At 38.4% G+C, this 26,058-nt stretch overlaps 1 protein-coding gene and 1 pseudogene across 1 annotated transcript; both read left to right on the top strand.

Annotated features, from left to right (window-relative positions):
* Nucleotides 1-6,784: 6,784 nt before the first annotated feature.
* Nucleotides 6,785-22,381, top strand: LOC133878572 (ABSCISIC ACID-INSENSITIVE 5-like protein 2). The gene is made up of 4 exons (XM_062317135.1): nt 6,785-7,116; nt 9,490-10,148; nt 10,254-10,325; nt 21,792-22,381. Exons 2-4 carry the CDS (start codon nt 9,501-9,503, stop codon nt 21,870-21,872), a joined length of 801 nt encoding a protein of 266 aa, XP_062173119.1. The 5' UTR covers nt 6,785-7,116; nt 9,490-9,500; the 3' UTR covers nt 21,873-22,381.
* On the top strand, nt 13,632-14,920 carry LOC133877609 (alpha-galactosidase 3-like; annotated as a pseudogene).
* Nucleotides 22,382-26,058: the final 3,677 nt, after the last annotated feature.

The following is a 26,058-nucleotide window of genomic DNA, read 5'->3' on the forward strand; positions in this document are numbered from 1 at the left end:
CATACCACTTTTTAGTGTGATTGGATGTGGTCCAAGAGTTCCTTAGACATGCAGGAATTCCACACTTACATAACGGATGACCGCTTGACAAATCACTTGTTGTAGACATTTACTTGTGCCTAAATTCAAAAGCACATGACATGAGAATCTTCTATATATTGAATTGGGGGGCTAAATATATGTTACTCAAACAAGAAAGATACAATCATAACCTTCAGATAAGTGCATCACCTTGCACTATACATTGCAGTGAACCAAACAAGCTCAAATTTCACCAAAATCCATCTAACATAATAAAAAGAAAAAAAATCCTCAAATTCTACCAAACAAAAAAAGTAGGTTTGCCAATAATTTTTGGGCAAAGAAAATGAGCAATGTTAAAGCACCCAACTAAAACACCATAACAGTTCCAGCCGAGCAGCACCATATCAAAGAGCCGTGCCTATAAGTTGTTGTGGATGAAGGTTGTTCCACAATGATGTCTACAGAAATTTATATATCATACATTTAATCTGTTGTATGACATAAAGAAGAAGTATATCTTACATCCAAGGGCAAAGAGAAGCCAAATTTATAAACATCTTTCTTATCCTTTGAGACAGACAAGCATTCAGGGCAATTCTTTAGATGGCTTGCTCACCCCAAAGGATTAGGACCACCTTTTACAGCTAACTCCCAAAGATCAGCAGTATTAGCAGTGAAATGGTCTACAAAGTTTGGATAAGAGAGGCTTGAAAGAAAACTTTAGCAAGTCCATTAAGCCTACTTGATATCTAATTCATAATCCCACATACAGGGTGAACTCAAGATCCAATCTGGATGTGTGTGTGAATCAGCAAATCCAAATCGAAAAAAAATATTATTTAAATGAACTCGTCAGATTTCTTCTTTTGTCTCTCAGATTTCTGATGCCAACATTCCACCAACTCCATTGGGGTTGTGGATTGAACCAAATGAGTTCATTTTCAAACAGCACACATCCCAATAGCTGAAGAGGAAAAAGGAAAACAATGTGACGTTGCTCAAATGTAAGGACAACAGCCAAAAGAATACGTCATTTAATCATTTAAACTTCATACTCATTAAGATGGCATCAATCAAGTTTTCTCACTTTCCGAAAATCAAGTTATCCACCATGAAGTTATCAAATTAGCCACCAACCATGCAAAGAATCTTCATTTTAGGAGGAACTAGAGGTTTTCCCAAAACTCATGAGAGCAACAAACTACCCTTAGCGTATAGGAAAAAGTGGAATACAATGTTACAGTGAAGATACCATAATTCCAGCGGAGCTTTAGCAATGCTGAACTTTCAAATATTTAACAATGTCTTTTAATTGACCAAGTGAATTGCAAATGTATTTCTATTTCGTACGTGCTAAGAGTGTTGCTTAACATTCAGCATGGGAAAGCAGTATTGCTGAACTTCTATTGGGCTTTCTCATTCCTAGTTGTCTAAACTTCTCTAAAGCCAAACTAAAGCCTTTTCGTTATGAACCATGAATTGCATCAATCAAAATGCAATATCCTACTCCTTTAGTAGCATCAATTCTACAACAAAACTGTAAATGGGTTTAGTGCCTCGACAGTGAGAAAACCAGCATGAAAAAAAATTAATCACGAGAACAAAAAATCTGCACCCCCGGTTCAAGGATCTAGAAGCTCAAGCTTTTGGATATTGGCTTTTCAAGAGTTTGGAACAAGGGAATAATGACCAAGAATCAGACATCCCATTCTGAAGATCATGTTCGATAGGGGTTTTTCGGTTTACAATCAAGGTTTCACAATCCACATAACACAAACATGTAAGAAGGCATTTTATAACTAGAAACCCAATAGCAAAAAACCACAAATCACAGCAAGGAACTAAAAAAAGCAAATCTGAAAACAACTGAAAAAACGCAAAAATGGGGGAGATCGGTACCAGAGCCGGAAAATGGGGGAAATCTGGGCCGGAAATGGGTCGCTGGAACTGGGGAACCTCGTCGGCGGTCGTTCGGTCGGAGATGGAGATCGCACGGTGGTTGGGTTTTGGCCAGAGATGGAGAATGACGGTGGCCGTTTGTAGTGGTTTTGGGGACCAAAAAATTGGTTACAGAGAAGAAGACGTACTGCACTGGTTTCGCACGGTCGCCGGAACTGGAAGACGACCGGAGATGGAAGACGACCGGAACTGGAAGACGGCCGGAGATGGAAGACAGCTGGAACTGGAAGAACGACGGTATTGGCCGGAACTGGAAGAACGATGGAGTTGGTCGAAGATGGAGAACGACGGTGGCGGGTCGTGCGTGGAGAACGGCGGTGGCAGGTCGTGCTTGGTGGTCGACGGTGGGAAGAAAATGGCTAGATGGAGAGAGGGAGGGAAAAATTTGGGGGGAAGCTCTGAAATGAAGAAAATGAGAAAATGGGGTTTCAGAACTGGTTTTGGTGAAATTTCGAAATTTGAATTTTTTTTTTTTTTTGAAAAAAAAAAAAAAATACTAAAACTGAAATGGCCCTTTCCACGTAGGAAAGGGCCGGGCAGGGGCTGGCAAGATGGCCCCTGCCTATCATTACTCTTTAAAATCGCATCTTTTTCTCCCTAACCGCCGCATTAAACTCTTTTTCTCTTGTTTTTGTCTTGAGATTTTTGTACTTTTTGGTGCTTTTTCTCGTGTTTTCTCACGAGTTTTCATCCTATTTTGTCACTTTGTGCTTTATCTCTCCATCTCAAGTATTTTGCTCTATCTTTTGCAATCTTTTTAGTTCTTTTTAACTGTTAGTACTTTAAAATATATTTTAAGTTGGATATTGCATAATCTTGATTATTTTATCTGCATTGAGATTGGGATAGTTGTTCTATTAGATATGTGGACTGTGTTGAGAAAATTATTGTGTTTGTAATTTCTAGGAAGTCCATTTTTCTGCTGTCGTAATGCCGAAATATTTGGAGATTAATAGAATCTAATTTCATTAGTGTTATTTTTTGGTAAAATGTTTGACTATTCTTTTGCAGAACTATGTCTGCCAACAGCTCTCAGCGCAGGGTCCGACAGAGGACCGAAGAAGCTCGCGCTACATCTTTAGCAAAAGTGGAAAACATGCAAGTTGTTTCCGAGAGGAATGTCCTTAGAGCAGATGTGATGGTTGCACCTTTAGATTTTATTGTTGATATAAGGACAATCACTGGGGCTATCTATATAACTGTGCTTGCACAGTTTATCCTAGGCTGGCGAGGGAGTTTTACGGGTACCTGGAGGTGGTTCAACATGAGGACCATGAGATCATTTTTCAGACTTACGTTCGGGGCCACATGCTTAAGATTGATCCTCAGGTGATCAATGACCTTATTGATGTTCCCGTACTACCCATTTTTGCCAGTCCCTTCTCAAAGGACATGAAGCCCCCTACAATGGAGCAACTCAGAGAGTACTTTCATGCTCATCTACAGGGCCATGAGCGAGCCCATGCCTTTATCAAGATCGATGCCTTTTCTCCCCCGCACCAATTGCTTGCAAAGATTGTGTTGCACAATCTATGACCCATAGCTCGTAGGAGTGAGCTTGTTCTGAAGATGACCCAGTTTTTATATGCCCTATGTTTGAGGATGCCCTTTTGCTTGTGTAAGCACATCCTCAATCTGATGCTAGAGATGAGAGACGAGCACTCTACCAGGCTCCCTTTTGCTTGCTTGATCACCAAGCTTATCATTCAGTCTGGAATAGATGTCTCTGCCCAGCCGGTGATGAGGATTCAGGACCCCCTTGGCAGTCAGACTCTCACGAAGTCTAATGCCCAGCTAAGGTTCGAAGGTCACGATGAAACGCCTCAGCCTCCTCCAGTCTAGGTTGAGATACTTATAGGAGCCTCATCCTCTTAGACTGCCCCTCCTCCACAATATGATACAGGGTAAGCTCAGTTATTGGCTGCATTAAGTTCGATGTAGGGTGATATCAGCTCTATTCAGCGGGAGGTTCGCTCTATCAGCACTCAAGTTTAGCAGTGCCTGCTTGATATCTAGGAGTGTCTCAAGCACCATCATCTTGATGAGGATTGATTTGTTTATTGTTTTTGGTGTTTTTGATTTATTTTGAGACATTGGTTTTTATTTTGGGTTATTGTAATACTTTATAAAGTCTAGATTTTATTTATACCCTGTTTCCCTTGTCCTATTGTGACTTTAAGGGGGAGTATCTGTGGTTTTTCTAAATACTCTATTTACCCTTTGTCATTTTGAGACAAAAAGGAGGAGTATTTTTTGTTTTTGGACCGGGATTGTATTTTTAATCGGTTAAGTGATTTTTGTCCCAGAATGGCCAAATGGAGAGTTTGTTAGTTTGTAATTGACTGCATTCTGTTGGAAGACAAAATCACTTTTATGCAATGTTACCATTTGATCAGAGATACCGTTTATTTCAGAGTCTTCTTCTCAGGAATGTGCTTCTCAAAGTTCAAAGAAGATTCTATGCAGTTTCCAAGTCAGAAGAAATCGGATCCCAAGCTTCCGTCCAGATGGCCCAGTCATGTGTCCAGACGCCTATCAGTGTCTATTGTTCAAGCTTGCTTCTGTTCGAACGTCTCAACAACACGTCCAGATGCTCTTCAGAGTTCCAAAAGAATCCAGCGTTCAAGTGCTTTTGTCCGGACGATGTGGCAATACCGTCTGGACGCTAGTTAGTGTTTGACAAGTAAAAAGATTTCCTTCGCAGACACAGATATGGGAAGACAGCTGCAATCATCCAGACGATATCCTTGATAAGGCAAGACGTGGAGAAAAATTGCAACTGTTCGGACGTCAGGACAACATCGTCCGGATGCCAGTCATTATTATGGAAATTGCGTGCAACAAAAGTGCAACCGTCCAGATGGTAGGGCAACACCGTCCGGACGCGGCCTTATTCAGGAAAGAATTTCAGTGCTTTTTGAAAAGTCGGTTGCATAGTTGTCTGTCCGGACGGCTTCAGCTTGCGTCTGGATGCCGCCTCGAGAAATCCGTTCCAGACTCAATTTAGGTTTGCTGAGCATATAAATAGAGGCTTCTAGGCATGTATTATACACATAATTCGGTATAAGTCTTTAGAGCTTAGAGAGAATATTTTAGGAGATATTGTGGTGATCCGCTTGCTCTCAAGCCGTTGCCATTGTGTGCTGTTACTGTGCTCGTCAATTGAAGTCTATCTTAGGGAGGAGCCCTAAGGTAAAGGAATCCATAGAAGACCCTTTCAAGTAGGAGACTTGGTTGTGAGGCGTTTACGTTGGGTTACGTGTCAGAGTACTAGATACGATCACTGCATCAAGTATGTGAGTGTTACTGTCTATGTACTAGCTTTGTCTTTTGATAGTGGATTTCCTGGGTTTGGCTGTCCCGAAGTGGTTTTTCTCTAAACTGAGTTTCCACTTCATTAAAAAAAAATTGTATTATTTAAATTCCGCTTTTACATTATTTTGTTACACATTGTGCACACACACACGGTTAAATTAGAATTCATTTATTTTTCACACACCTTATCTATTCTATGAGAAACTTCATTCCCTTTCCAATCTCGTTGGCGACTTGATGCCATTTCTCTCTTTTGTGACCTCGGTTTTGGGATTGTTGGGAAGACAAACCATACAGCTGGAATCGTCCACGAGAAGCTCTATCGGCCGGATCTGCTTCAAATTCTTCGTTTGATTTGGAGAGAAACGATTATACTAGAGTTGGTTAGGGTTCAAACATTTTTGGGAATTTGGGGGAACTGTGGTGAGGAAGAAGAAAATGGACATTTTTATCTATTTACATGGATTAAATTCATTTTATGTGGCATTGATTTAACACGTAGGATGTGTCTAATGACATCTGTGATAGGTGTCGACTTTTTAAAGGGGTTTAGTGGCATTAACGTGAACTTTTGTCCATCTCCGTCTTTAGTCATAACTAAGGTATCATTTGTGATACGAAATGAGCTACAGATGGCAAAAAATAAAGTCTTTAAACCACCGGGAGGGGGGGTCAAAGGTATTTAACCAAAAAAAAAGAAAAAAAAATCAGTTGTTAGAAAAGTTGACAGAATCTGTCACATTAACACCAATCACATTGTGACATGTATCACTTCAAATAATAAAAGTACATATAAAAAAAGGAAGGAATGATCGAACCACCCGTTTTACCCAAATATGGGGTAGCCGAACCACCATCTTCGGCCAAATGGAGGGGTGGCCGAACCACTCTTAAGGCTATGAAGTGGTTCGACCACCCCCTCTAAGCATATATGGGGGTGGTTGAACTACTCTCAAGCCAGGCACCCCCAATTTGGCCAAAAGAGGTTGTTCAAGCACCCTTTCAAATTTATTTTTTTGACCATTTAGAGTTGGCAAAACCACCTCCAAAGGTCATAGGGTAGTTTTGACAACTCCCATTTAGGAGTAGCTGAACCACCCTAAATGACCATGTGGTAAGTATGGGGAACCCAATTTGCCTTTTTTTTTTTTTTTTTTTTTTTTTCATTTTTTATATTTATAGCAAATGACACTTGTTGATGTAGCCAATAACAGATTCTATCAACTTTTCTAACGATTGACATATTAGTTTTGTTTTGTTTACTCCATAGGGTGCTTAATCACTTTTTAACCCACAACAAAACTATTTGTCAAAACCTTAAACAACATTGAACAATTTTTCGTTATCCAAAAAAACAGATTATTTTAATGGATAGGAACTGGATTTGAGCTGGAGACTAGGCTTAGTCGACCCCATTTATTTAATTATTATTTTTGATAACGAACAAGACCCTTCTCATGTGAACTAATAACAAAAGGAAAAAAAAAAAAAAGGAGACCCGACCCGATGAATTGAAGCCACAGACCCAGCCTCGAACGCGAAGGTGCAACGGGCAAAGAATCAATGAGCCAACCGCAAACTAAATGCACAACAGAAAAAGGCATCAATTTTGGGTTCTCTGCGTTGCGCTTCATCTTCTAATCTCGATTCGCTTCGGTCTCCCTCAGTTGGGTTGTGTTGCGGCATACGAATACTCCTCGTGGATTCCTGGTGTAATTTACGACTCAGCCAAAAAAAAAAAAAAAAAAAAAAAACCCACGCCTTTCACGATTTAGATCCATATTCCCGTCATCCCATAATTCTCTTCCATTTCTCCAGGTAGATTTTGTTTTCTTCTTTCCTTTCTTTTATTTTATTTTTCAGTTTCAAAAATATTCTCTGACAAATTTTGGCTGCTACTCCTATATCACAATATATATATTTTAATATTGCATAGTGAACTTCAAATTTTGACATTTCCATATTTGATTTTGATTGATACGATCTTGATTTCTTTGAATTGATGCCAAGTGATAACGCACTTCCCCTCTTTATCCTTCCTTCTTTGAGAGTCGGAGGGAGGGAGGGAGGGAAGGCAAAGATACCTTAATCTCTCGTTAAAAATGAATGTGAGATAGATCTGTCTAGGCTCACCTTTACCCTCCTTTGGCTGCTGAGAAATGCTGGGAAAATTTGTTGGTGTCTGTCAGTTCTTCTTTCCATTTTTTTTTTTTTTTTTGATTGGAATTAGCTCGGAAGGGTAGGAATAGGATTACTTCTCTATTCACGGAATTTCCTTGGAAACCAAATGAAGCATTTCTAGAATCCGTTTGAGCAGTATGGTAGGTAATTTGGGCATAAATCGGTATTCATTCGAAGTACTTCTTCTAGATTGTTATTTACTTTTGCTCTTTGAGCTGCAGAACTACTTTTAAGGAGAAAAAAAAAAAAAAAAAAAAAACGCTACCCAAATAGTGCACTAGGGTTTCTAGTCACTCCCTACTAATTTTGAGCAATCATGCTGTTAAAGATCCAACTTACAACATTAATGACAAACATCTCAATGAAGATAATGAAAAGTCATTCATAGTTGAAGATAATAATAACTAGACAGTTGAAGAGTTCTCACAATACATTGGATACAAAACGTTAGAAGATTGATAGTGAGATATGAGGTAAATATTTATAACCATTCATAATTATAGTAGAAGTTGTATAGTTGTTATAAATATCAAAGCAATGATCCCATAAAGGCAACACTGGTTTTTCTTCGATCCTCGATTTTGTTTTATTCTTAATGGCTATCCCACCATCTTCTACAATTCTCTCATCTTCGTCAACCATTGACAAGTCCACATAGTCAAATTCTTCTTCTATAGTTTCTGCTCATTGATAACCACTTCTTCTTTACTATCCCTATTTTCAATAGAATGACACACCAATAATGCGGTGTTCTTCACCATCCTCAATGCCAATTTTGAATTAATGCATGTTAATTCTATTTTAGCCATCAAATCATCAATTCCTCTTTGGGCTTCAATAAGGTTCTTTTGTATCAAATCTTTTTCTCACCAAATCTTCCACGCAGCTTTCTATTGCCTTGTTTCTCTTATGACTACTCTCTTAGTTTCACAAATCAAAGCCCCTTCTAGTTTTCATGTTTACATCAAACATTCATGCTCCCAAGTCTGCTTCCAAGTAGCCCTTTGTCTCCTTCTGTCCTAAAAATGATATGGAGATTGTTTGCTTTTCTTTACCTTCTCAAGATGCCAGACATCCCGAGCTCAACTACTACATTCCAATATCTAGAATGATGTTCCATCTTCTTTGAACAATGAGTGATAAGGTCTGTACTTTCCAGCCATTTGCCGAACGCGGCCCTGTCAATGATTGTATACCTCAGGTATTTACAATTGTCTTCTATGTCCTCTTCTATATCTAGGTTCTGTGAGCTCAACAACTTGATGTCTCGCTAAACAGAGTTTGTTCTTTTCAAACTGTGTTAGTCATTTCCCTCTTGAAACAATAGAGATCCTTGGGCCTCTGGTCCTTTTCTTCAGATCTATTTCTATTTCAAGTCCTAGTTTTGCAAACTTTCAGGACATTCTTCTTGCTAACCCATACCTCGAATGTAACGAGGTTAGACTTTACTGCGAGTGCAATAATAACAAGAGGTGACCAGAGGCCGACCCAATGCGAGTGCATTTCAACAAGCTCTGAACATCTGTCAGATTCTAGCACTGCCCTACTGCCACTAATGGACTGTTGCCCCACTTTGCGGACTACATCAGGAATCATGGTGATTGTTTTCCTACTATTTGGAGGCGTGTTAAATATCGACCTCTTGTTTCTTTTCGTTTATCACTCTTCGCTCCAAACACAACATCCGTCCCTTACCATTGTGTTTGCGGGGGTGTTTTAAAGATCCAACTCACAGCAGTAATGACAGGTATGTCAATGAAGACAATGGAGAGTCATTCATAGTTGAAAATAATAATAACTAGACAGTTGAAGAGTTCTCACAATATATTGAAAACAAAACATCAGAAGATGTATAATGAAATAGGAGGTGAATAGTTCTAACCATTCATAATTGTAGTAGAAGTTGTATAATTGTATAGTAGTTATAAATATTAAAGCAATGATCCCATAAGATTCATGGGGAGAAATATGTAATTCTTAAATCTTACACATGCTTTTTTGCAACTATAGGTTTTTGTTCCATGGGGATTCAAACAATGGGGTCTCAAGGCAATGGCCAACAGCCTCATTTACAGCCATCCCCATTGTCAAGGCAGAGCTCATGGTTTAACCTCACCCTAGACGAAGTTAAAAACCAGTTGGGAGACATGGGGAAACCGGTGGGTAGTATGAACCTTGACGAGCTTCTTCAGAAAGTGTGGACTGCTGAAGCAAATCAATCCATGGGAATGGACAATGAGAACTTCTCTTCGGCGTCTTCCCTCCAACGTCAGGCCAGTGCAACATTGGCTAGGGCATTGAGTGGGAAGACGGTTGATCAAGTGTGGAGAGAGATTCAACAAGGGCAGAATAAGAGGTATGGTGAAGGCATGAGTGGTCAGGATAGAAATATGACGCTTGGGGAAATGACTTTAGAAGACTTCTTGGTACAAGCAGGGCTTTTTGCTAAAGCTTCTATAGGTCCTACCATGGAGTTGGATATGGCTGAGCAGAGTTTTCCTCTGAAAATGGCTTTGTCATCATCCCCTTCAACTGGCACCTTATCAGATACAACAATGCCAGGACGGAAAAGGAATTCCTCGGATACGTTGGAGAAGACTATGGATAGGAGGCTAAGGAGAAAAATCAAGAACAGGGAATCAGCTGCGCGCTCACGAGCTAGAAAACAGGTAGGCTTCTAAGTTTGTTGTTTCCTTTCTGAATTTACGTATGTTAGTTTATCCTATCTTTGCCATTAATGCATGATCATTGCTGATTCATGTGGAACTACACAGGCTTACCATAACGAACTGGTGGGCAAGGTTTCACGATTGGAAGAGGAGAATATAAAGCTCAAGAAAGAGAAGGTAAGAAACCTTTCATTAGTGTCTCAGGTTTTAGTTCTTTAATTGTTTTCTCATGTGTTTCTATTATAGATGCTTTAATCTTTTGAGAGTTCCTACTATTTTATTTTTTAATTTTTTGATAAAAGTTTACTATTTTATTGTTTCTAAAAAAGTTATATTAATATTTAATTCTTTCTGAAGTTGATAAGGCATAAGCGTTGCACACTGCATATAAGTTTATCTTGTCATAACTTGTTTGACTTCTTGTGGTGAACTTTTTCATCTTCATAAAGATAGTTGTTGCCACCTCAAATTATTTGTATGATTTCTACATGAAATGGAACCTCTTCCCCTTATAAGAAAATTATGGAGGATGCACTGTGGATTCAAGACTTATCGGGTGAATATATAAACCAATCTGGTAGTTCATTGAAACAAGAATTTTCATGTATGGAGCACAAAAAAGGAGGTTCTCTACATACATATAATCGGTTGAATTAGCTTATTCTAGTAGTTGGATGGCAACTAAAAAGTAAAGAATAAAGAATCTTAGTTCTATGCCAAGTTTAGGCTTCTATAATCTATTGTTTATATGAAATTAATACAGATCTTAACTATTAATAAAGGAAATGTAGGGAAAAGTCCACATACCTACCTCAAACTACCACCTAATTATCAATGTCCCCCCAAAACTTTGGATTGCATCAATGTCCCTCCCAAACTATAAAAAATTGTCATTGTTCTCCTTTTGTCTTGCAAAAAGACAAAACTACCCTTAATAACTTTTCAAAAAGATAAAAATACCCTTATAAATTCGATAAAAGAAAAGAACAAAAATTTGAAGATCCACAATGCTTCCATGGGACTGTGGGTCACCATTTGACACGTTTAGATTTCCTAGGGCTATGTGGCAGTACCGTAGCCTCAAGGAAGGCGGCAGTGAAGAAACTGACAGTGCATAACAAGGAGTATAATCTCCATATTTCTTTTCCTTTGTGTTTTAGCTAATAAGGAATGTATTTCCACTAGTTTATTTCTTTCCTAGTTAATTTTCTTGCATGATGTAACGATGACTAGACCTAATGGTTATGTCTTATGACCTAACCGTCTTCTATTTAAGTATAACCCTGACGAATAAAATATCATGCTGAATTACAACCAAACCTAGAAGCTTTGTTGGTATCTTGGAGGTCACGGCTCTTTCGAAGTAGCTATTGGAAATCATAGCTCTCTTGAAGTAGTTCTCTTGAAGTAGCCCATATTCCTTTTTCTTTGTCCTTTTACTATTTGATTGCATTAAGTGGTATCAGAGCGATGTTGATTGTTTTTTTTTTTTTGATAAGTAAGAGAAATTTCATTAAAAGCGCAAAAAGCGATCAAATACACAGGTAGTATACAAGAACGACAACTAAGAAGAAGAAGAAAACAGTACAAGAAAATCATTAAAGCTAATCACTAAAGGGGTAAGGAACGCAGCCGTCCAAGAGTACAAACAATAAAAGAAAAAAGAAATGAGCTCCTCAATGGTTATTTCTTTGTCCTTGAACTGTCTATTATTGCGTTTCTTCGACAAGCACCATAAGAGGCAACAAGGAACTATCTTCCACACAACCGCACTTCGAGAGCGACTACCTGTCCACCAGCAAGCGAAAAAATCAACCACCCGACGAGGCATAACTCAAGATAGACTAAAGAGGCTAAAGATGACATTCCATAGAATGCTAGCGACATCACAATGGAGAAGAAGATGATTTACATTCTCCCTATTCTTTTTGCACATACAACATCTATCAATCACAATGACACGCTTTTTTCTGAAATTGTCCAAAGTAAGGATCTTTCCAAGCGCTGCCGCCCAAGCGAAAAAGGCCACATTCAAGGGAACCTTGGTACGCCAAATACTTTTCCAGGAGAATTGTCTCCTTATAGGCAAGAGTCTTATAGAAAGATCTAACATCAAACTTCCCTTTGCGAGAAGGAGACTACCAAAGCTTATCTTTCCCATCATGATCTAGACTGATGGAATACAATAAGGTAAAGAAAGAAGCCAAGACGTCCACCTCCCAATCGTGTACCGCTCGAATAAATCTGACATCCCACTGAAAAGATTCGCTCTCCAGAATCAAATGAGCTGCCACGAACGAATTGTTGTCGCAAGCTATGTCATACAAACCTAGAAAAGCTTCCTTGAGGGGCATCTCTCCGCACCACACATCATCCTAGAATCTGATCCTGGAACCATTTCCCAAAATAAATTTGGTATGACTACTAAACAGACTCCACCCCTTCCTAATTTTCTTCCATAACCCCACTCCGTGAGACCCATGGGGGTCTAAGGAACACCAACCAGCCCACGAAGAACCGCACTTTGCATCCACAACTGATCTCCACAAAGCCTCTCTCTCATGCGCATAACGCCACAACCACTTCCCTAATAAAGTCTGATTGAAGATCCTCAAATTCCTGATACCCAAACCACCTTCTGAAATAGGGGAACAAACTGTGGACCAACTAACTAGGTGATATTTGAATTCTTCACCTAGACCTCCCCACAAGAAATCTCGTTGAAGCTTCTCTATACGACTAGCAACACTGGATGAAATAGGGAACAAAGAAAGGAAGTACGTGGGTAGATTAGATGAAGTACTCTTTATAAGGGTAACTCTACCACCCTTAGACAAATATATCCGCTACCAACTAGCCAGCCGTCATTCAATCTTACCAACTACATCATCCCAAATGGATTTAGCCTTAAAAGGGGCCCCCAACGGAAGACCGAGATACTTTAAAGGTAGAGAGGAAACTCCACAACCCTTGATGCCGGCCAATTCATCCATATTATCCACATCACCCACAGGAAACAGTACTGACTTGGCCAGATTGATCTTTAAACCTGAAACAGCTTCAAAAGACAATAATAAAATCTGAAGAAAATGGAGATGATCAGGATTAGCCTCGCAAAAGACTAAAGTATCATCTGCAAACAACATATAAGAAATATTAAACACCCCGTTGCTACCAGAACCCATTGAGAAATCTGATAGAAAGGATAGAAAACATGCGGTCAGAATGAAGAACAATTTCCAATCCACACCATCACCATGTCTTTCCAAATTTTCTTGAATGAAGAGCAACAAGCAAGGATAGAAAAGATGTGGTCAGAGTTCCTCCCGTGGAAAGATAAATCTAGCAGACAGATGGAGGAGCACATGAGAAGAATTAAAAGTTCTTTTCTACCACACACCTCTCCAGCAAGCCAATCCTTGCCCATAACTGGAGAGTTCAACGCATGTTCTGTTGGTACGAATTTTATGCCCCATATAATCAATGTCAATGCTGGACTGGAGAGTCACAATGCGGCTTGATTCTTCTGGGGGTACTTTAATGTATAAGGGTCGTTTTGAAATACTTTCCTTGTTTGGATCTTTCATTCTTATTGAGACTCAAGGGACAAGGAGCAGTTGGGGAGCTTTGATGGTCGTGTTGTTGGGGGAGGAGTTGCTAGACTTCTTGTAGCGGCTAGTCCAGTGCAGGTTGTCGTTGGCAGTTTTCTACCTAGCAACCAACTTGAGCCGAAAAGAAGCTGAAGAATGGGTTTGGCAAGCCAAGAGAGTTCCTGTCTCTCTATCCGGAAGGGGCTGAAATCATTAAGGGGGTGCTGAAACAGAATGGGAAGGAAAAGTAAGAAGGGATGGAGCAAAGGTTGGAAGAGCAGGGCATGATTTTTGCTTGGTTCAGGAAGAGAAAGAAGGAACAAAAAGAAGAAGACGAAGTTGATCAAAGAAGTTGGGATTTTATCGCTGGATCGGAGCTGATGCACTTATCTCAACGGGTTTGGCTGAGCTAGGTTATCTGTATCTCAATATAGATGATTGCTGGTCTATTGCTAAGCAGAATTCAGAGGGTCAATTGTTCTCAGACCCAAAAACTTTTCCATTTGGAATTAAAGCTCTTGCTGATTATGTACACGCGAAGGGCCTCATTCTGGAATTTATTCTGATGCTTGGATTTTTACTTGTCAAGTGCGACCATGATAGCTTTTTCATGAAAATAATGATGCAGAACAGTTTGCTTCTTGGGGTGTAGATTATTTGAAATATGACAACTGCTTCAATCTGTGCATCGATCCAAAAGAAAGATACCCACCAATGCGTAATGCTCTAAATGCAACTGGATGCACAATTTTCGATTCACTTTGCGAATGGGGTGTGGATGACCCAGCCTTATGGGCAGACAATGTGGGAAACAACTGGCATACTAGTGATGACGTCAATGATTCATGGGCAAGCATAACTACTAGTGCCGATATGAATGACAAATGGGCAGCCTATGCGGGTCCTTGTGGATGGAATGATCTAGATATGTTGGAAGTTGGCAATGAAGTGATTTTTGCAAAACCAATATTCTTCCTTGGGGACAAGGAAGTTGCTATGGGGGAGGGATGATACGTTCAGATTTCCTAGGGCTACGTGGCAGTACCGTAGCCTCAAGAAAGGTGGCAATGAATAAACCGACAGTGAATAATGAGTATAATCTCCATATTTCTTTCCCTTTGTGTTTTAGCTAATAAGGAACGTATTTCCATTAGTTTATTTCTTTCCTAGTTAATTTCTCTGCATGATGTAACGACAGTTAGACTTAATGGTTATGTCTTATGACCTAGCCGTCTTCTATTTAAGTATAACCCTAATGAATAAAATATCATGCTGAATTATAATCAAACCTAGAACCTTTGTTGGTATCTTCGAGGTCACGACTCCCTCGAAGTAGCCATTGGAGATCACGGCTCTCTTGAAGTAGCCCATATCCATTTTCCTTTGTTCTTTTACTATTTGATTGCATCACCAATTTTTATTTATTTAAATTAAGTGTATTTTTGTCATTGGGGGACATTGGCAATTTTTGGAAGTTTTTTTTTTTTTTTTTTTTTTTTGGGGGGGGTGGGGGGGGGGGGGGGTAGTTTGAAGAGGGTTTGTGGACTTTGCCCTTAAATATAATATATGACTCTTACAGAATTTGAAAATGTGACACCTAAAGGCAGTTTGAAGATCACAATGATATGTAGTGTGATTATAATGAGAAACAATGTTGAACATGTCTAGAAATTTTGAATTACATACCACGAACCTTAGTTGCATATTTTGAGAATCCCTATTGTAATGAGCTTTATATAAAAATTACCATATGAAACTGTTGCTTTTACCACTTTGTTTCTAAAATGTATTTGGAAGGTCTCACGAAAAATGTAGATAGGTCTCCCTTGAAATCTTTTAGAAAGTTTTTGTTTAAATTTTATTTTATAGGTAATTGAAATATCATTAAAAAGTGTAAAATGAACAAAAGTATATAAGAGGAACACCTAATTTGAAAGAAAAAGACTGTTAAAAAAAAAAAAACCATGAAAATAAAGCATATAAGGAAAATCTAAAGTAGCTACCTAGTGGAAAAGAGTATTGAAAAAGGACTTTAAATTCACTACCGTCTTCTCTTGGTTTTCAAAACTCTTATAATTTTTTTGATAAATAATAGAAATTTCATTAAAAAAGCATAAGACGCCATTAGGTACACAGGGAGTATATAAATGAACAACTCAGCTAGCCCATTGAGTAGAACCCAACAAGACCCTCTAAAATCTAAACACCCAAAACCCTGATGAACCCCAAAACCCAAAACAGTAAAAGCCCCCAATAAACACCTAAACAACAACAAAACCCTGATGAAACCCAAAACCCAACTATAGCAAAAGTCCCCAAAAAACACCCAACCCAAAAAAAAACAAAAAAAGCCCCCAACAAACCCGAACAAACCCTCCCCAAAACCCAAGAGAGACACCCAAACCCGAGCTAACAGCAGCCGAAAAACAGGCCCAAAATACAAAAGAAAACCCATAAATGCAGGGAAAAAAAAAATTGCAGAGACGGTGGTGCGTTTCATTCCAATACCAAAATATAGGATAGAATCATCTTCTTCACTTTTGCACTCGGGGGATTGCTACTCAACCCTCTCCAACAAGCAAATAGGTCAACCACTCTCCTAAGCATTACACAAATAAGACTAGCACAACTAAAGTTAGCACTCCATAAGGCACTAGCAATCTCACAGTGTAGAAAAAGATGATCCATTGACTCTCCTCATCTCTTACACATACAACACCAATCCACTAGAATGACATACCGCTTCCTAAGGTTATCTAGGGTAAGGATTTTCCCTAGGGCAGCCAACCATGCAAAGAACGCCGCTCTCAAGGGAACTTTATTCCGCCATATACAGTTCCAAGGGACAAGAGTACCATCATAGGGGACAAGGACATTATAGAACGATCTAACATCGAACAACCTTCTCTTGGAAGGGATCCAACAAAGCTTATCTTCACCTCCTTGGATCACTTTAGAGGAATATAACAAATTGAAGAACATAGCAAAGACTTCCACCTCCCAATCATAAGCCACTTTGATAAAGCTTACGTTCCACGGATGGGAGCCACTAGAAACCTCCAAATGATCCACCTTAGAAGCATCCTTGACACTAGCCATACTATGTAATGAACTTGTTTCTTTTTGTGTTTTGGAAATAGGAAATTTAATGGATAATTGCGTTGAATGTAAATATGATAGAGAGAATGAATGGAAATGGAATGAAGGAAATACATGATGTTGTATTGAAAGTATCTGATTCGAGCTCAAATAAAGCTCCAAGAAGGGAGATTCGAGCTCAACCCCAAGCTCCAAGAATTACAGTTTCTGAGAAAACACTTAGACAGTTCCATAATCCTTTCCTTGCTAACTTGGGCTTTTATAAGTCCCTTAACTTCTAACTACTTAACTACTCAGCCCAACAGAAAACCCATATACAACCAATTAACACGTGCTACTACCCAAACCCAATTACACGGAAATACAAAACGGTGCGTTACAAACAATTACAAAATATTTTTCCCATAAGTACCTCTAGCTTCCTTTGAGCACCATCCCCCTCTATGGATCCTGTATTTCGACACAGTCACCTTCCATAAATAATCTTGTTCATTTCCAAACCTCCAAAGCCATTTACCGAGCAAGACTTTGTTAAGCCGAATAAGATTTTTGAAACCCAACCCTCCTCTCACAATAGGGGAACAAACAATCGTCTAGTTTACCGAACGTAACTTATGTTCCCCGCCTGGGTTGTCACACAAAAAGTCCATCTGAAAATGCTTAAGTCTTCTTGCTATGCTAGCTGGTAAAGGGAAGAGAGATAAAAGATAAAGTGGGGATACTAGAAAGCATACTCTTAATGAGAGTAAGACACCTTCCATTGGACAAATACATCTTCCAACTCGCCAGCCTTTTTTCCATTTTCTCAACCACCCCATCCCAAATGGCTTTAGATTTGAAGGGAACACCTAAAGGAAGGCCCAAATAATGCAATGGAAGAGAAGAGGTATTGCAATAGAGAATATTAGCCAGCTCCTCAATGTGCAGGACCTCCCCCACTGCGACTTTCTCGGATTTTTGGAGGTTAACCTTTAAGCCCGAAATGGCCTCGAAACACTAGAGAATATGGTCCAAATTATGGATACACATAACAAGAGTATCATCTGCGAACAATAGATGAGAAATTCCCAAGGGGAAATTGTTGAGATTTTGTTAACTAACAGCAGATTTCACACTTCATCCACTATTTTAGTGTTGGGTTAGGTCTTAGCTCTAAACGTTGCATAGATAGCGAATGAGAGGTTTTGTGGTAATGTTGGGAGTCAGCTGTAATATCTAAGGTTCCCTTCAAAGACAAATCCTAAGCATTGGATTTGGGGTTTTGTCAATCGTTTTAGGTGTAGAAACATATGCTTTGGAGGAAGAAAGCTGCATTTTACTTGGCGCTAGACACACTGTCATTTATCGTTTGCTTTTATTTTCGGGTGATTAATCATCCCAGGTTGAAATATGATCAATGTGTGCAGATTTTCTGTTCTTTTCTTTTTTCTGTTTGTCAAACAATATTAAAGTGTTTTCGATGGGAAGTTTTAATAAACCAAGTTTTGTTTGCCTGCTGGATGTGGTGATTATTCAGAGTCATTTTCTTTTCTGGCTTCTGGTTATTTACACAGTATGGCATCAACCAAACGGGAAGTTTTGGTCTAGTTTGTATGCAGGTTAAGTAGGACGAATTGCCAATTTTTTTTCTTTCTTTTTTTTTGATAAGTAATTGCATATCATTAATAAAGCGTAAATTGGCACAACCCTAATACATAGGAAATATACAAGAGAACCTCAAATCTGAAGAAAAAGAACAAAAATTCAAAAAATCTGCAAATATAGAAACAAGCAAGCTATAATGTGCAGCTATCCAAGTATGTAACGTCTTAAACACAATCTTCCGCAACAGGCGAGACATAATGGGTGGGCACGAGCAGTCTGGTGTCCAAGCCAATTGATCAGGCTGTCACCGATGTCTCTATATCTTGAAAGTTCCAAGCATTTCAATTTCTTTTTTGTTCCAATTTCTCCTCTATATAATGTATATGTTTCACGACGTAAGCATTCAGAATCAATCAAATATTCATGGGTTATTTTCCTCTGTATTTTGAGTCTTATTGTCAATTTTTAATTTGTTTCGCTTCCACCATGTCAGGAGGTCCCATAGTGATTGGACTATTGTCAACTAGATAGTGAGCCTCATCCTGAGACATTGTTGAACCTCCAGCTTACATGTTTGAATCACGACATCTTTAGACTGCTGGATGGCCCCTGATATAGAGTCTTTTCTTTTGTTCCACGTTCTCAAAAATCTCCCAAAAGTGAAGCAAACTAAGGGAGCAAATTCACAATATTAATGAATTTTTAGCAACTAATTTCATCCTCAAACATGAATCAAACCATAAAAGGCAAGGGTCTAAATTGGAATGAAGTGCTATCACGTACCTGATTGGGTGCCTTTATACTTGTGCGGAATGACATCAGTTTATGGAAGTAGACCTTGATTGATGATGATTGATGGATGATCCTTGTGAGGATAGCCTGAGAGTGGTTGGAGGTCTTTCCTATGAATCAACATATACCATTCTCCCCTTAAGAGAGGATAATTTGATAAATTGTAGTGTAGTTGTACTTCTCCTCCTTTTAGTTTGGGGTTGACTCCGTGCTTGCATCTCTTCGCTGCACTAGTTTTTTTTCTTGCATATGCATAAAAAACACAGTTCATTCCTGGAAGGGACTCTAATAAGAAAGTCAAAGACTTTGTTGATTAGCTGTTACAATTGCTGCCAAGGAATGAACTTTCTTTTTGTCTCTCATCATTTAAGAATTACTTCTGTTTACATGGTTTCATAACCAATCGTTCATTTTTGGCTTGATCATCGTTGCAATGTGGGGTTAACGCTATAATTTGGCTCAAAAAAATCAGAATGCCTTAATTACACATTAAGAGAAAATAAATTCACATTACTTAGTAAGGAAAAGTTGACATGGTTACGTCCTGTTGGTATTAGAGCTTTTGAATATGAACATTTACTTAAAATGAAGCTGCAATTAGGATGTTGTGCATATAGAGATGTTTGCATTTAGACTTATTATTTTTACCTAATAATCAATGTTTGTGTTCATGCATGTGAATTTACATACAATTTATGCATGTATGCTCATGTATACATAAACTATTATTTTATTGCATGTTGGTGTCAAAATATGAATGATTTAGTGGCATTTAATCACATCTTATAATTAAGATTGGATTTTCAAGCTTATGTCTCACCTTTATTATGACTTACCTGCCCAGTTTATAAGCTTTTCCAGCAAAACGGGTGAGCATACTAGAGCATGACATTAGACCTGTTGGAGTTACCTGGTTGGGTCATTTTACTACTCATTAGGCCAGCATAGATATGATATTACTGTTCATATATTACTTGGAATATGTCAGAGATGCATATGGTATCCTTACAATTCTGGATGCTATTAAATCAGAGTGACTTTGTCGTTCTAATCTATTAGGCCAGCTTAGATATACTAGGAGTTTTTCTATTTTCACAAAATTGTTTTGATTCTATTTCTCACCAACTATACCAGCTAGCATGTGTACTATGTAATAGCATATAGGATAATTCAAATTTTGTATTCATACTCGTCGGCTACTTACTAATATGCCTTTGGTGGGGTTGGGGTTAGTTTATGGTCAACCCTAGTTGAGGGAGCACCCGTGGTTTGTCACGTTCGCACGGACCTGTCTAGGTTCCTCCTGTTTGTGCCTCAGCGGGCTGGATTCTATCATAGTAACATCTTGGTAGGGAGTGTCAACCTCTAGTTGCCCCGTCCTACCCTTTTCGCTTATTAAAACAAAAAATCAAATTTGTTTGGAATTTGAGCATCCAATCTTCTCATGCCATTCCAGTGTGTAAACCCACAACTTTAATTGGTTAGAGATTCAAGTTCTATATAATGGTGTGCGCACACTTTTCAATTCCAGCATTAGTAAGAAGACATAAAAGTGATACAATTCTGAGAAATGGTATTCCATAATAGACAACTTCAACATGTCTAACTATTCAATTTCTATATCAGCTGTATTTAATTCTTTTATGTATGCCCCTCTAACATATCGACTATTTTACCCTGTACTATTTTCTATAGTTAACCATCTAATATTTAGTTGCTAGATGCACTTAAAGAGTTAAGATCTTGATGAGGATGAGTTACTACTTGCTGTGATATAAGAGAAATTTTCCCTTGACATGTTGTTATGGGAAAAATATTGTTAAGGTCCCTAGGGTCCAACCTTTTATCAAATTGTTTTCAAGGTTTAGATTTTGTCAAATAGCTACTTCCGTACACCTGCTATTAGGTTTTATAACGGTGAACAATTCCTTGTAGGCTGATGACCATGTTATATAGCCAATAATTTATCGACACATGCGCATATCATTGAGTCAACTAATTAACTTTGACACATCAATAATAATAAGAAAAAATTAAATAAAAAGAAAGAAAAAAGAAAAAGAGAGAGGTAGCTGGGGGTGGCCGACCATCCATTTGGTCACTAGGGGTGGTTTGACCACTCCCAAAGGCCAAGGGGTGGTTGAACCACCTCCAAAGGCCAACAACCACCCTTTTTTTTTCTTTTTTTCTTTCTTTTTTTTCTAATAGGACATTTATTAGATGATGATATGGAAAAGTTAATTGGTACTGGCTCAGTGACAAATACATGTTTTGTTTAATTTTTGGCTATAACATGGCCATCAGCCTACGTGGTACTGTTCATTGTTAAGAAACCTAACGAGTTATTTGATGATGAAACATACGTCAAGGAGTTATTTGGTAAAACTTAAACCCTAAGGGGCGATTTGATAAAAGGTTAAATCTTAGAGATCTCTTCAGTATTTTTTTCCTGTCGTTAATTTGCAAATGTCCTTGGTAGATGTTTCTATAAATATTCCTTCTCTCCGAAGCTTTTGTCCTTCTGTACTTTTCAATGTTTATTTTATTCCAATATGGATGTTTGCTTTTGGTCCTGTAGGAATTTGATAAAATGTTGCCTTGTGAATCATCACCTGAAACAAAGTATCAGCTTCGAAGAACAAATTCAGCCTCTTTCTGAGATCATCTTTGCACTGAAGGTTTGGAGTTCCTTATTATTGTTGGGACTGATGTGATGGACACGTGGGGAAGCTGCTTTGGGATTTCTGAACCAGGCGGCTTATGTGCTTCCTCCTCTCCCACCATTATGGGCTGGCTTTATGTAAATTTATGATTTTTAACTGATTTTCAAATATATATTTCAGCAAAAGTGCTATGTTTATAAATTTCGGCTCTGTTTTGCTGAAAACTATATCAGGAAAGAAGCGAGAGTCCATGTCAGTCGAGATGCATATTGGTATAATTACAACATGATTATATTGCTTGATCTCTAGTCTATTTCCTGGAAAGTTGGCTTGCAAGAGGAAAGCAATGAAGCCTCTTTAGGATTTTGAAGTTTAGGACTGCAATTGACCAAGTGAATATTCTTGGTGAAACTTAGGAGTCATGTCATATCCATGTTGAGCTACCAAGTACTTGACTGTGAAGCAAGGGATTTTACCTTTAGTTTTTAATTTTTTTTGGGTCTCAGATTTTTTTGTTTTTGTTTTTCATTTGGCGTGTTAATCCCAAAGAATTGAGTGCTCAACCCTCAAGCTGGATTATTTGGCAAATTGCTGGGAGTGCAGATTTCAGGACATGGTAACAAGTGTACAGCAAATATAGAGGGGTATAATTTCAATATTTGCTGTATTATAATGTGGTACCTAGTGATCATTCAATGAAAGGGAGAAGGGTACGTTACAAGGAGCAAAAAGTTAAAGAGGTCTAGGCTCCTCAACATCAAATCGAAACGAAGTAAACAACGCCGAGATTGGAATCAGCAAATATAAAATAAGTGCGTTAATGACTCTAATGTCCCTGTTCTTTAAACTTTGAGCAAAAATTAAGGAATGGGCCGCATAAAGCAATATAGACACCAAACAAAAGTATGGACATGACCCTTACGAGATTTTTCAACCCTATACAAACTCCTAATAAAGGGGACACGAGTAAGGGCATGACCCTCAAATGACCTTTTAACCCTACTAGAACGTTCCTTGCGAGATCTTTCAACCCTATCCGTACATGCAGATGCAAGACCCTTGAAAACCCCTTCAACTTTACCAGAACATCTGTTAGGTAAAACATAAGAGAAGAGGGAGGCAATACTGAACCCAGATCAAAATCTGTCAATGTTGAGAAGTGACACTCTGAAAACAAAAGCTCTTCCAAAGGATAAACACATGAAGATCCAAGGAGACCATAACCCACAAACAACAAAAGGGTGGAGGACGGGTGGAAAACCAAAGAAACCCACCAAAGAGGGTGTCGGAGCTGTGCTGAGACGGGGAAAGACAAAAAAAATTGAGGAAAACAAGAGAAAACCAAGGGAACAAAGAAGAGGAGAGGAGACATCCTCCTCCAGAAGGCACTCCCAAAGGGAGGTGGAAGTCACTAAAACAAGATAGAAAACCTGTTAGAGCATTTGTAGTTGAAGTCGTCAAAATTTCAGCTAATTTTGACGAAAAATGTCACTTTTGTTATTTTAGCTACCTTCTTTTTTAAAGCTCTAAATACTAAACTCTTCAAATATTCACTACTTCAAATAAATGCTAATTTTTTATTAGTTTTATAAAAATAAAATTAAAAAAATAGAACCTTCCAGTAGATCGGCGGGAGCAAAAACAGGAGAGAATCGACCGGATTTTTGACGATGGGAGCGGAATCGGCCAGATTATCAACGCTGGGTACCGGATTTTTGACGTCAGGAGCATAATCGGCCGGATTATCAACCTTGGGTACTGGATTTTTGACGGCCGGATTGTCACGCTGGGTACTTGATTTTTGACGGCCGTAGTAAAATCGGCCAGATTATCAACGCTAGTAACACCAACGGGAACTGGTTCAGTCACGTTGTGGTTCGCCGATGATTTGTGGTACCTCCGCTTGAACAGCTCGCCACACCGGTGCTCCGTGCCCAACCGGCCAGCCAGTCGACTTGTCAAATGAAAGGATCCTACTCTGGTCGTCGCATCTGAGATGATGATGATGAATAGGATAGTAAGAGAAAAGAGATGAAATAAAAAATTGAAAAAAATTAAGAGACGATCGACGAAACCCTCGTCTCATCAGACGAGGGTTTCTGACAATCCTCAATTTAACGATGGTGTTGACCAGCTTGTTGGAGACGAGATTTTGAGCAAAATTGTCTGATTTTGGTGATTTCATCTGTTCGATGACTTCACTACGAATGCTCTTAAGTTTTCCAGAATTGTTCGTTCTAAACAAGAAAGAGAAAGAGAAGGATCATATTTGTTTGGTCCAATGGTTTGACCCCACACTTCCTTCCCCTTTGGTGTAGTGTCCGAGAAAAGCTCCTCCCCACCTTTTGTGCATGCTGTCTTCCTTTCAACTCCCTAATTTTAGGAAAAAGTACATGTCTTCCCATCAAACTATCAAAAAATTTGTAAGTCTTTCCAAACTATCAATTGACAGAATGTCCACCCCCCTTCCAAACTACTAAAAAATTTCAATGTTCTGAAAATGACAAAAATTCCCTTAGTGAAATTCAAAAAGTTAAAAAAATGGCTGGTCTTCGCACAAGATCTACAACATGGTGGGTTGCTTTTTTTTTTTTTTTTTTTCTTTCAAATTTATAAGAAAATTTGTAGGTTGAGGAAAATTTGTGTACTTTTTCCTTAATTTTATCTACTCCTTCAAACTATAGTCCACACACTAGTCTAACGCATCATTAAATTCCCTCCCCAAATAGTAAACTTAGCTGATGTGGTGTGGAGTGTACCAATAATAAAACACTCGCAATAGAACGAATCCTTGTAAGATATGATCTATGTGAGGGTGTCGAATCTCAAAGATTAATGGTTTTGTATCGTTAAGTTACCAAGATTAATTATAATATAATCCAGAAAAAAGAATTGATTGATTTGTAATAATTATTACTAAAATAAAACGTAAATGAAAGTGTAACATAATCAGGATAAATATAACGGATTGATCTCACTTCTAACCTCATCATAATGGTAAATTGCATTTAACATGGGAAGTTCATGTACATGAATATTATGACTCGTGTGTGTGTGTGTAAAGCATGCAACGATGTTGTCAAGTAAATTCTTTTATTAAGAAATGAGCATAATTCATATTTCAAAAAGCTATGAATACTCTACCTAAACTAGGGTGTAGAACAATTCATTCTTTCTAGGCATGGGCTATCAAATATCCTAATTAGCTTACACATAATAAAGGGATAAGCATAACTCATCTTTCGGCAAGCATAAGTTGATTTACGTAAATTAAACTAACTAAGGTGTAAAGCAATTTATTCTTTCTAGGCATGGCCTATCAAAGTCTCTTGATTCCATCTCCGTTAAAACCATTATAAAACCATCATTTACACAATCACAGAAAAATATGAACGTTGAGTTCAATCAAGATAAATAATTTTCTAAGACAAGATAAAAGATTTATCAAAATCGAATATAAACATTAGAAACAATCTCAAGATTAAACAACCAATACTCATGTTCATAAAATTCCCAAGAGAAAACACAATTACACCATTACGCTAGAAATAATCTGTCGTAGAGAAATCCATCCCAAATCGCTGCTGGAAATCCTCCACTTTTTTCTCCAAAACCCTAGCCTCTAATCCTATTGATTTCTATTCTTTAATGTAGTGTAATCTGATCTCTTTTTAATCTGGGCGAGTCTAGGGTATTTATGGAGAGGACAGTGAATTTCTTCACGGATTTGTACATATAAGAACATCCAATCCAACTAGAAATCGTAAAACAACTCCTTAGTGAATTCAGTGTCTTGCTGTCAACTCTGCTGCACAGCTGCGCTCGAGATCAGGTTGCACTCGAGCCTAGTTGATGTGCGCTAGAGCTCAATGTGATGGTGTTCTGCATGCGAGTTATCTTACTACACTTGAGCTCTTGATGTGCGCTCGAGCCTCAAGTGTGCTTGATGTGAGCTTAACTGATGTGCGCTCGAGCTCACTTGTCTTGGTGAATGCTAGAACTTTCCTTTAAGTCCAGAAGATTACTTGTATTTTTCCCTTGGTTCCTAAGAGTGCTTTGAACATAAAACAATGCAAAACATCATATTACAATGAAACTAAGAGGCTAATACATACGAGCTAAGGGGCTTGAATGTGCAATCACATCTCCAAACTTACATATTGTTAGTCTCTTAGCAAGACA

The sequence above is a fragment of the Alnus glutinosa genome, chromosome 9, assembly GCF_958979055.1.
Source record: "Alnus glutinosa chromosome 9, dhAlnGlut1.1, whole genome shotgun sequence".
NCBI lineage: Eukaryota > Viridiplantae > Streptophyta > Magnoliopsida > Fagales > Betulaceae > Alnus > Alnus glutinosa.